Source organism: Chamaea fasciata, unplaced genomic scaffold (genome assembly GCF_029207755.1).
Source record: "Chamaea fasciata isolate MVZ Bird 193981 ecotype frontalis unplaced genomic scaffold, bChaFas1.0.hap1 SCAF_9, whole genome shotgun sequence".
Taxonomy (NCBI): Eukaryota; Metazoa; Chordata; class Aves; order Passeriformes; family Sylviidae; genus Chamaea; species Chamaea fasciata.
This window is the reverse complement of record NW_027094094.1, coordinates 12321674-12333851: the sequence shown is the minus strand read 5'-3', so window position 1 is coordinate 12333851 and position 12178 is coordinate 12321674. Positions and strand designations below refer to the sequence as shown.

General features: G+C 51.3%; 2 protein-coding genes across 2 annotated transcripts; both read right to left on the bottom strand.

Moving 5' to 3' along the window:
- Positions 1-1124: 1124 nt before the first annotated feature.
- On the bottom strand, positions 1125-4293 carry CALHM2 (calcium homeostasis modulator family member 2). The gene is made up of 2 exons (XM_066190988.1): positions 3751-4293; positions 1125-3667 (listed from the first exon to the last, which is right to left on the bottom strand). Exons 1-2 carry the CDS (start codon positions 4291-4293, stop codon positions 3251-3253), a joined length of 960 nt encoding a protein of 319 aa, XP_066047085.1. The 3' UTR covers positions 1125-3250.
- A 5465-nt stretch (positions 4294-9758) lies between these two features.
- Positions 9759-12178, bottom strand: CALHM1 (calcium homeostasis modulator 1). The gene is made up of 2 exons (XM_066190572.1): positions 11630-12178; positions 9759-10226 (listed from the first exon to the last, which is right to left on the bottom strand). The coding sequence occupies exons 1-2, from the start codon at positions 12176-12178 to the stop codon at positions 9759-9761; spliced, it is 1017 nt and encodes a 338-aa protein (XP_066046669.1).

The following is a 12178-nucleotide window of genomic DNA, read 5'->3' as shown; positions in this document are numbered from 1 at the left end:
TCAGCATTGTCACTTGGGGACATGGGGTGACAGGAACAGCAGGGATATTCCTGAGGGTGCTGATGTGCCAGGAGAGGCAGAAGCCTAGGGCTGTCTCAGTGGGGATCACACTCAGGGTGGCAGAGGAGAGGAGAAAAACCAAATCCCTGCAGTTGCAAACAAATTTCTGAGTGTAGTGTCTTGTTCCATTCCTCACTGACAGATATCCACTCAAACATGCCTCTCCAACAAGAGGGAGGGAAAACAGACAAGCTGGACAAGCCCCTAGCCCATCCCAGCACATGGAAAGAGAGTGGATTTAATGCAGGAGAGAAGGGATGTAAACAGAACAGAAGATGGTTTATGCTTGTGGTTTATTCTTAGGATAAAAATCCATTCTCAAGTATTATGTGTCTTGCCCCTTTCCTTCAAAGGAGGGAAGGGGAAAAGAAGGAACCAGAGTGGAGGTGGTTCAAAGGAATAATCAGGGCTATCAAGGAAGGCAAGGGAAATAAAGGAAGTAAGAGGAACTCTGCTTTGTTTCAGCAGGTTACCTTGCGTCTGCTGGCTGTGTGAGAGTGGCGTGCGCGTCTGCATGTTCACACTCGAGGGCCAGTGAGAAGAAATGCAAAGGAACTTTGCATCCCTTTCATCTCAAGTTAATGCAATTTCATCTAACTTCCATCTGATTATTTATGTAGATTAGTTGATGGTGAGGCTGAGAGCCAAGCCTTCCCACAAATGCAAAGCAAATCTGTAGAGAGGCTGAACAGGGATCCTGGGAGGCCTCGCCCATTAAGCGGTGTTCCAGCCTCTTTATGTGAGGGAATAGCCTGCAGCTCTTCCTTGCAAGACACTATACTTGTCAAAAGCTTTTAAAATAGTTTTCTCTCCTTTGCTGCAATTGTGTATCCTGATATACAAGATTTGCGCTACTCACTGCAAGAATAACTAAAAAAGCCATGTTACTAACTTGTAATACATGGTAATGCTTTAAAACATTCTCGGATGATCTGGCTAGGAGAGGATCTGAATCTTTAATAGAAAGAAATAAGAAAAAATAAGTTCCCAGTCCTTGAGTTCAAAGAGAATATTAAATTATGCCTTTAATGCTCCCTGAAAAAAACTCACAAGGCAATGAAAAATAACTCTCATTTAATTTATTTAAAATCTTCTTGTGTGTAAGCCCCTGAGTTCCGTGGGTTTGAGGTGGTTTTTGAAAAACTTATTAAGGCTTTTTGGTAAATGACACAGTGTAAAAAGAAGTTGTACCTATAACAAAACAGTTCAAATAGGAAAAACAAACTTCTCTGTTGTGCCAACTCTTTAAATAATTTTGGGTACACAGGCTTGACCTCTGGGAGAAAAGGGACTGCAATGCCAGGGGAGCAGCCTTGAAGCCATAGTCACACAGTGTCACGGTGAGGGTAGTAATTTTACACCTTTCAGGTTTTACTTTCCCAGAGTATGGCCAAGTCCATAATACAGGCCTTCTGCTCCAGGGGCCAATAAAGGCAGTGGAAAGAGTTTTACAAAATTCAGTGGTAGATGGGTAGGGAGAGGGCTGCTCCCCCATTCTGTTCCTGCTGTCCCCTTGTTGCTCCAGGGCTGCAGTCCTAGTGCAGCAGATGGGTGAATGTAATGTACTCTGTGGGCTGGCAGCTTTCTCATCCCCTTCTCCTCTGAGAAAAATGCTCCATTAATACAAGTGACTAACCATGGTTACATGGTATATACACTATATATATGTTTATATACACATTAATGTAAAACTAATTCTGGTTGAGGTCTTCCTGCAGCTTGTAACCCAAAGGACTCTCATCCGATGGTTGGATGAGAAATGCAATGAGATGCAGACAGTGCTGTGGGTACTTTTCCCTCTCAGTCTCCACTTGGCTATGTTGCCCCAAAGCTGTTCGGCTGATGGTGCCTTCTCTGGGTTTATAGACTCATGATGGCGACCATTTGGGCTCATTAGAGATTGTCAGGCACTTCAGTAAGAACAAAGGGAGTTTGGTGTCTTACCCAAATTTCAATTAGGTAATTACAGAGTGCCTTTCGAATACCAGGAACATTGGTGTTCCCTCCTGCTTTAGTCTCTTGTTATTTGGTGTGTGGCTATGTTACTGACCCATTCTTTCCCAGATACTATTGCATCCTCCCTGCCTCAGGAATTTGCCCACTGCTTCCTTCTTTTGCCTGCACTGTAAAGTCTATAAAGTGCTCTGGGACCTGCCTGTGTAACAGGCATCACACAAGTGTGTAAGAAGATCTCAATGTCAATAAAACAAATTGTTGTGGGATGGCTGGGGCTAACCCTGCTGTGGGTGAGACAAGTGGGACTGCAGAGTCACAGTGAGAAATGTGCCCATCTCTTGCTCCCCAAGGCTTCTGCTGGTGCATCAGGCAGCGAGCTGCACTGGCAGCCTGGAGGTAAGGGCTGCACCTGCTCTTTACTCCCGTGTCTCTGGGAACAGCAGTGAGACTGCTGTCTCTGAGGGAGGGGTTCCCCAGCTTGGGATATTGCTTTTCAGTCTCTGCCTTGAGGCTGTTGATTCCTCTCTACCTGCTGAAAGAAGTAATCCTGCCAGGAGGTGTAGCAACGGGGAGGTGGATAGTGGTTGCTACTACCTCTCCCCGGAAAGCATCTCTTCTGGAGAAGCTGCTCGGGTGGGCACACAGGTGAGGCTCTTAAGTCCACACTCACCACGGCCAGCTCAGCGAAGGAAGGCAGGAAGGGTCTCCCGTATAAAGTTCCAGCGCAGTTTATTTTGCAGGTGCTTGCCGAAGGGTTTTAGGGATAGAAAGACCCAGATCAAAGGAACGTCCAGGGTTAAGTATGGGGTCAGGAGCCAATGGTCTGAGGGCAAGGGGTGGTACGAGGGCAGGGCAAAGGGCAATGACCTATAGGGGACGTAAGTATGGGGCATCAGTGATACCATGACCAATGGGGAAACAGGGAAAGGAGAAACCTCGAGAACCAGGGACATCTATGAACAGTAGAGGTGGGCAAGGGCCATGGGAAAAGCAAACTGAGGTAGATTAACATAATGTTGTAGAGGACCATGGGGGAAGCCTTTTTGCTCACCCTAAGCTATGATGCTTTCCTGAAGCCTATGGTAGATTCTTCCAAGGCATCAGCCTAGAAGTTTCCCTGACAGGCTCAGGGGCCTCCACAGAGAGGAATGTTCCCAGTGCATCCCTCAGCTGACCACCAATACTGGAATACCTGCCAGACAGTCTGGGGAAGCACTGCTGGTGCACATCTGTCTCAGGAAGCTAAAAACAGCAGTTCATGGCCTTCTGGGGTTGGCCCGTTCCCTTCCACACCTTTGGCCCATTTGTGGAGGCGGCTGTAGAGGGGGAAGCCTTTGTTCTCTCGGTAGATGTAGACACCTGTGATGGCATTCCACTGGGGGCTTGGCTGGACGCCCTCCACGGGGAACTCCTGCACCAGCTCCTTCTCCTCCTTGTCCAGTGCCACAAAGCCAAAGAATTGTTTCACATTCTTGGCTGCCAGGATCCGGGAGTGGACCTCGGCTGTGCGTCGGAAGAGCTTGTCCTCATTGGAGCGGTACTGGGCCCAGTAGGCCTCCTGCCGGTAGCTCAGTGGTGAGCAGCAGTGCTTCAGACACTTGGTGAGGAAAATCAGGACCGCAACGATGCCGATGAGCAGCCAGCCAAAGAGCTGGGAGAGAAGAGAGAGGCTGCGTTAGGACATGGCAAGGTGGTCTTACCCACTCCCTGTGGCTTTCTCCCTGGTGTGCCTACCTGGGACTCGTATCTCAGCCTCCGTGTCACCTCGTCCCTGAACTTGGTGAGGTTTGCTGGGACATCTCTACAGGGGAACTTGGCCAGCACATCGGCCCCATACTCAGCTGGAAACTTGTCCAGGGAGGATGGCTTGACAAACTCGCTGAGGGCACAGATGTAAGCTTCCCCACGCAGCAGTGAGATGACTGACCAAGTGATTGGTGCCACGGATGCCCGGCCCATGATGGAGCCAAAGAGGAGGAAGGTGGCAGCAGCAGAGAAGTTCTTGGTGCCACGCTTGTGGCACTCAGCCACCAGGTTCCAGGTGTGATTGTTCCAGATGACGCCAATAAGGAAGAGGGCCAGGGCTGGGACACCAATGGCAGCCAGCCCATAGATGTAGTTGCGGGCAGGGGAGCAGGGGCAATTGAAGGCAACAACTGAGAAGAGCTCCTCACTCCCCACTGTGCCCAGGGCCACCAAACCATTGAAAATCATCACATCTTTGCTCTTGAAGAACAAGGAGAGGAAGCGGAAGTTCTCAGCGATGAGGGCGGCCATCTCGTCTGGGGGCTGAGGGGTGTGCTGCAGTGGGGGCCGTGCTGGCTCAGCGCCCAGCACTGAGGAACACTCCAATGGGGGATGAAATGGCCTGGAGCTAGCTGATGTGCAAGGAGCTGTTCCAGGAGCAAGACACTTTCACTGATGTCCCTTCCTCCCACCTGGTGTCCCAGCCTCTGCAGCTGATTGCTGATATCAGGGATACTTCACAAGGGGCTGAAAAGGGACTTCGCCTAAGCAATACGTGAAACCTCAGCCATTTAGCTTCACAGTAAGCCCTCCAAAAGCTTCACTACAGCAAAGATGACAGGTGGGACACCTTTTTCTGTCCCTCTCAACTGCATGTTTGTCCTTTTTCCTTCTGTTCAGTTTTAGTCACCTCCCACAGAGGCAATTATTGTCAGCATCATGGCAAACTCTTGATGATCTCCCAAACCTGCAATGAAGGATAACACCATGTTACTGGGAAAACTGGACCAGAGCACTGGCACTAGGATGTGTCCCCAGCCCTGCCACTGACTCACAGTGGCCCAGCCACATGGGGCACATGGGTGCTGGGGTTGTGCTGCTTTGAAGGTGCTCTGTGTGGCTTTTGCCTCCCTCTTTAGAGCTGATGAGTTAATATTTATTAATAGACACAGGTATTTGAGGAAGGCAGCAAGGGGTGCTGTGAGACATCCCAGCAGATTTGGGAGCACAGAAATGCAGCATGGGAGTCGCAGGCAGGAGCAGCCTTTGCTGAGAAGGGCGAAGGGATGCTTGGGGGCTGTTGCTACCAGCAAGAGAAGTTACTTTCTGGGAAAGCTTATCCTGATGTCCCGAATACAAACACCAAAGGCTTATAGAGCTGGAACAGCAATTACGTGTGAGCTTTTGCTAGGATTAGGTGTGGCAGGATGATCTCCCATCCTGCAGCTGATTGACATAATCGTACTCCCTGCCCTGGCCTGCAGTCCCAGCTCAGCCTCTTAATTGCTGCCCTGAGATCGAGCCCCTCTACCTGCAGCCTCAGTGCCAGAGGTGCTGTTTGGTGCCCTTTGCCTGTGTTACACCCCACTGACAGGGCTGCAGGCACTTGGGGCCAAGCAGGGAAAAACCTATGCCCTGATTTTTTTTAAGGGCAGGGAAATAACTGGGGAATGTATCCACACTCTCGGCAATGATGGTCATTCCCCCATCCCATCTGCAAGCTGGATTCAATTAATTTCTTGGCTGACTTTCCATCAGTGCTGCCTCCCCACAGGTTTCTCCTCAGGAAGCCTCAAGCACCTCGCAAGCTCTGGGAACCCTCCCCACTGTGACGAAACCCGCTGGCCTCAGAGGAACTGCTGTCAGCAGGGTTTGCTGGAGACAGGAAGGACCTGGGCACCCAACTAATCGTCTCTGGCAGCTTGCAGAGTGCTGGAAGTACTGGCACACATCTGGGGCTACCTGGGAGCCATGGCCCACAGGGCTGCCCCAAAGTCTTCCCTGGGCCACTCCAACCGCAAGAACAAGACTTCAGGGACATTCAGGCAGAAGAGACAAAGATACTTTAATCCCTATGGTCTTTTGCACAAGGCTTGCTCTTACACTGTGCTTTAAATCACTATTCTGCCTCAGTTCATCTGCTGCCTCAACAAATCCTGGTTTACTCCCTTTCTCCATGGGGCAGGGGTGGGGAATGGGGTCAGAAATCTGGCCTCTTTTCTTTGCTGTGTCTAACCCATGGCAATCCCTTTAAAGTCACACTGTGATATTGCTGAATTCAAATGTAAACAGCCCTTAATGTCTTCCTGCAGCTTCCCAGTTTTCCATACCAAAAACTCCCTCTACAAAGGAGACAGACCAGCTGAAAACTGCCACCACGTGATGGGGACCCAGGCCTCCATCTCCATGCTTGCTAGAACTCCACGTTTGCAACCAGATGCTAAACCCACAAACTTGATCTAGTTCAAGCATCTGTTGTTAGTTACCCACAAACAGCCCTGATAAACACGGCCCTGTAACCTTCCTGACAGAGCCTGGCAAATGGCAAAGCAAAAATCTGAGGAGCTGGCAAAGAGAAGTATTGGCCATTTAGAGGTTATCCTTCCTCTGCTTGGTAGTTATGGTATGGGAGACAGGGCTGGGTAGAAGTGGAGTTGTTTTCAGCAGCTAAGTTTTTAGGAACCTCTGTTTCTTTCCCCAAAATACATATGAAAGCAAGAAAAAAATTAAGTCACTTACTTGAAAAATCTGTTGAAACCAGTTCTGGAGCCTTTTCAGCCTTTCCTGTGTTTTTTCACTCATGCTCCGGTCGTGGGGGATTTCCAGCAGCACACAGGGCTGCGCGGAAGCAGAAGTCGGGATGCAGCTGAGGTTGGTCTGATGGGCGAAGTGGAAGCTTTTGAAAACAGCCTTAGCAGTTTGCGAAGGCTTTTTTATTCAGTTTGAAACGTGCTCTCCGCTGTCGGCTTTTGGGAAGAGGGAGGAAGTTGTTCTCATGCCCTGAGCTTGGGTGGGGCAAAGAAAGAACAGGCGCTTGGCTTCTGCTCTGTGCGCGGCTGAGGCTGTGCCTTAAAAAAAAAAAAAAAAAAAAAAAAAAAAAAAAAAAAAAAAAGAAACGAAAAGCTTAGAGAATGAGTTACTGGAAAAATCACATCGTGCTTTCTGACTCATGATGCAGATGTGCAATGGCTGGCCGGGATGGCCGGGAGTTTGCCTGGAGAACGGCAGTGCTGAGGCGCCTCGCAGGAGTGCAGAGGGGGAAATGGTGGATCCTCCAGCCTAGGGCGTGGGTGCAGACCCCATGGCCCCCAAGGGACGCAGTCATGTCTGTGGAGACACAGCAAGCAGGCAGGGACAGCGCGGGAGAAGCCCATGGTCCCACGAGGAGGGGCAGAAACTTCTGCTTTAGCACAAGGGAGCCGTCTGAGCCAGCGAGAAGGCGCCCGCCTCGGTGGGTTTTTGGGGCACCACAAGCTCTGTGGGGTGCCAGGTTCCGCTTCCCCAACGCGGGACCGAGCAGCCTGGGGGCTGAGCAGGGCCCGGGCCATGTGCGCGGGGCTGGGCACAGCCTCATTTTTGGCGAGTGCGGTGCATTCCTGCCTGGCTCAACTTTTCTGCTCGCTGTTTCCTCTGCTTGAGCGATGCCTGCGAGGCAGCCGAGAGCGCCTCACTTTCTCTTAGCTCCCTCCTCTCCGCCATCTGTCCCTCAGCTCTAGCTCCTGCCCAGCCTGTTGCAGAGGCCGGAGGCCCCCATCCTCCTTCCCCACCCTCTTCGCCGTCTTGTCTCCGCTGTTAAACAGCCCTCCCCAGAGAATGTCTTCAGCACAGGCAAATCTTCAGCAACACCCACGTTCCCCTCCGCCCCGAGCAAATCTAGGCTCAGCCCAGCGCTGGCAGTCCAGCCGATGGGATTTTTGGACCGTCTTCCTTCCTACCCCCGGATCTGGGATCCCCGGGCGGGTTTTCGCAGCTCCCAGTTGTCTGGGTGCGGTGCATCCCTCGGGACTCTCACACCCTCGGTGCTTGCCTGGGGCTGGCTCCCCCGCCCGCTTGGTGGGGACCGTGGGGCTTGCTCTACGCTCAGGGCACTGCAACAAACCGGGATCAGCACCGGGACCACAGCCCGGCTGAAATCCCGGGGGCTGTGTCGGGTTCCCTTGGGAAGGCTCTGCTCCCAAAGGCAATGAGCAATGTACTCAAATTCCAGCACGGAGAGGAGAACCTGTCTGATATATCAGGACTCTGCAACTGCTGAATTTGCTGCATGGGGGCAAAGCTCTAATCCTAAAAATCTTAGTTAAAAGTCCAACAGCTTCTCATTGCAAATGCATCTAGTTATTTCAGTGCCTTAATGGCTATGCCGTGTGTGCTGCTCGCGCCATCGTGGGGACTCCGAGCACACCTTTCTCAGTGAGCCATGAACAGTACTGAACTGCAGATAATAGGAGTGGAAACCACCTTTATCTTTTAATCTCCTTTGCTTTGTAAATCAGGTTTTGTGCCTATTAATTTCTGGGCAGGTGCCTTAATTAAAGTTTGGGTGTGAAGATTAATGACAAAGCCATGTCACGCTCCCTTCTGGGAGTTGGCCAGATTCAGCCTGCCCTTGACTATGGGCTTGCTAAGATGCTCTCACAGCAGTCAGGAGAACTTCCTCATCATTTTTTTTCATCATTTGTTCTCTTCTCCCCAAAGCCTCTGTGGAGTTACACACTGATAATTAAGGTTTATGCAAATGACACCTCAGTTACTGGCCAGCCATAATAAGTTGTTTGAACAAGAACACCACAGCAGAAATTTCAAGTGGATGAACATCTCAGAGGGGGCGTGCAAGGGCCTGCATCCTGTCATCCTCTGTTCCTGCAGAAGTGGGCATCCACCTTGCATTGTGTAAAGTTGGTGGTGACTTCCCAGCTTCTCCTCTGAGGGCCAGGGCTGGCTGCTGCTGGCGGCCATGCACTGGCAAAACACTTCAACTCACACAGCCTCAGCACCTCAGGCTTGGCCTGGGGGCTCTTGCAATCCTTTTCATTGCATCCAAGTAAAGAAACACCAACAGCTTTTGTAAATAGCTTTTATAAATCCTGGTGTCTGAGCACAGAGCTTGAATGGTAAGCCTGAATTATTTATTTGGCTCCTTAAACAAACACCCAGGTGGGTTTTTAACAACAGTGTTTGTGTCAAGGAGAGATACAGGAAAAATTGTAAGAACAAATCGTCCTGAGGCAGATCTGTGGCAGGGTGTTGGCCTGGCCCCGTCTCCACTCTCTGCTGCTGAATGCTAGCTGCTCTCCTTGTCTGGACACTTCCCTTAAGGAACATCTCTGTGGAATCCTCATTTAATGGTACCTGTAACCCCAAGCATGCTGTTTCTGTCACATGTAGTGTAATATGGGTTGTCTCTTCACTAGCTCATTGCTTTGGTCAAATTTATTTTACAGTTTTTCTTGGCTTGGGAGCTGTGTGTCTGTGGGGATGTAGTGTGTGGAGGGGTAATGTGATCTTTTAGGGTTTCACAGCTTGGCAGGAGAAAGGCACACTCCCGGCTTGTTTCCCCACCAGGGGATTTTTAATACTACCTAAAACCACATGCAGTGCTCAGTGCTGAGCACGTCATGAAAGAGAGGAAGTTTTGCACATCTGATAGCGTCTGTCTTGGCAACTGCCACAACACAAACTTGGTGCTCAGCGGTATGGGACACAAGGCATATCTGGCTGCCACGTTGCACCCTTCAGCATCCCTGGGGCTCGTCAATCATGGCCTTTCAAAATTGCCCCTCCTGGCACAAAACTCATTACCTGAATTACCAATTCTGTGGGACTGGATGTGAGAGCAGATGAGAGCAGATGGGATCACACTGGCACCACTGAGCCCATTGGGTGCCTGTTCCCCTGCAGCTGCTGTGGCACTGACCCTTGCCTGTGCCCTGGCTTCTTCTGCCCTGCAGCCCATCTCACAAAAATGTGATTCTGCCTCTGCACAGCCCCGTGGGCCCTCACACCCAGCTGTAGTAGACAGCTGCCTCTCTTCGGGGTGCAGAGGGGTGTGTGGGGGGCTGCCCTTCTCTTGCCCAGCCATTTCCAGTGGGGAGGGCAGGTGGGTGGAGGTTCAGTGGAGGCTTGCATCTGTGCCAGCTCTTCAGAGCCATGTTCATGGTGCTCTGGTCTGTGATACCCAAGAGCTTCTCAGCAGCTTCCCCTGCATCAGCAGGGGCTTTCCTGGGCAGGTGGCAGCGAGCAGCCACCAGGTCCGTGCTCATGCCCTCAAAGAACTGCTGGATGCAGACCTTGGCAAAGCTCCTGGCATGCTCTGCACACGTCTCATCAAACAGCTTGCGCTCAATGTCGATGTAATGGGACCAGTATCTGCTCTTCAGGAAGGCAGCCTGGCTGAAGCAAGGCCGAAGTGATCTGACCAAGAAAGCCAGAGTGGTCATCAGCAGCACAAAGCACCAGCCCAGAGCCTGCAGGGATGAAGGGGAACCAGAACTGTCACAGGCAGGCAGAGCACATGTCCAGCAGAACTAGCTAGCAGAAACCCCCTGGTTTGCAAACAAGCCTGTCTCCACTTTGGGCTGTTTGACACTGGCTGTGTTTACACTGCAAAACTGGATGAGGAGACCCTTCCAAATAGACAACCATTTGCACTGAAATTTTGTTCAGTGCATCCACATAAGCAGCACCTCTTGCTTCTTGCCTTGTAGAGCATCAGCAGGCAATGACCATAAATAACACCAGGGCTGAATCCTGTGCCCAGCCCTTAGTCCCTGCCTCTGATAGAATGGTGCCTCACCTAGGTCTAGGATAGCCTGTGTCCTTTGACTTGTGGTGTCGTCCCAGATACTCCCTGGTTTATGCAGCTGTCTAACCCTTTTTCTGAGCTGTTAAACTTAGTAACATCTACTGTGAGTGAGCAGCAGTGAAAGCTCCCCTCTTAATGGGGTCTGACAGGAAGGGTGAGATGAGGGCAGAGCCAGAACCAGTCTGTCTTGTTCACCATCAGTCTTGGCTCAGGCTGCCTCCAGGCTGTACTGGCAGAGCTCATGAGGTTCAACCCTCCTGGAAATACAGCCCCCTAGAAGAGTACCTGGGGGAGAGATGCTATCTGGGACCTCTTGTTTTTCAGCTCCCAATGCTTTTCAATTGGGGTCTGCCCAGGAAAATCTGCTTTTTGTCTTTGGAGAAGTCCCTGTGGCTCTATTTCTCTTAAAGGGGATGAAAATTCCTCTCTGCCCTAAAGAGGTCAGGCAAAAGGGCTGCTTATAAATGGGAGTGCATGACTGACAGGTGTTTCAGACCATCCTGTCTCCAGCATGGACAGGAGCAGAGGGTTTGAGTGGAATTAAGCACAGGACAAGTGGTTAGTGACACATCTTCATTTGTGGTTCCCTGGGATGGTTAATAAACACACACTGGCTGTTCCCATGCAGCAGCAGAGACAAGTGGCAATAGATGGTTATCAGCCCATTGCTTGCACATGTTGTAATAAGAAGCAAGAGCAACTCATGAGTTCTTGGGAAGGGTGACAACCTACCAGCCCCTGAGTAAGATCCACCTCCGCCCCTTCTGAACTTGCTCTGAATAAATATATGCAGATGATTTGGCTGCATTTGGCTGCTCTGCAGCCCGGGGCTGCCCAGGCAGGGGAGGGGGCCAATTATCAGGATGACCTACAGCTACATCCTCTGCACCACACTGGAGGCATAGCTCCACAGAGCTGAGGCTGAACACCTTGTACCCCTGCAAAATCACCAGTCTCTCCTGCTGCAGCTTGACTTCAACGAGGAGATTCTGTCGAGTGGAGAGCTAAGGCTGGCAGTGCCTAACCCCAAGCCACCAGTGAGAGAACAGCTGTGGTGCCCCTTACCTGTGAGATGCAGCGCAGGTACCTGACAGCCACTTCATTGGCAATGAGCTGCTGCCCATTGTAGATCTCCTTGCAGGGGATTCGGGCGAGGACGCGCTGTATCTCCCCCTGGGAGAGGTGGGGGTGGCTGGCATTGCCCAGGGTCTCCACGGGCACCGAGGTGCAGAAGGCACAGGTGATGCACTTGCCATCCAGCAGTGTCACCGATACCCAGACCGCGGGGGCGATCATGGCCCGCTGTGCCATGGAGCAGAACATGTAGCGCAGCACAGACGGGTCCTTCCCCCGCTGGCCCTGTGGCCGCCTCCACTCCTCTGCCAGCATGGAGATGTTGTTGTTCAGCACAAAACCCAACAGGAACAAGATGAAGGGGGGCACCAGGAGGATGCCCAGCCCATAGGCCAGGTTGTAGTGTGGCAGGCAGGGGCAGTTGAAATCAAAGGCTGAGTACATCTGGGTGCTGGCAAGGGCCATGATCCCACAGATGCCATTCATGAAGGACTCCTGGTTGGACTGGAAGAACTGGAAGATCATCCGAAACTTGTCCAT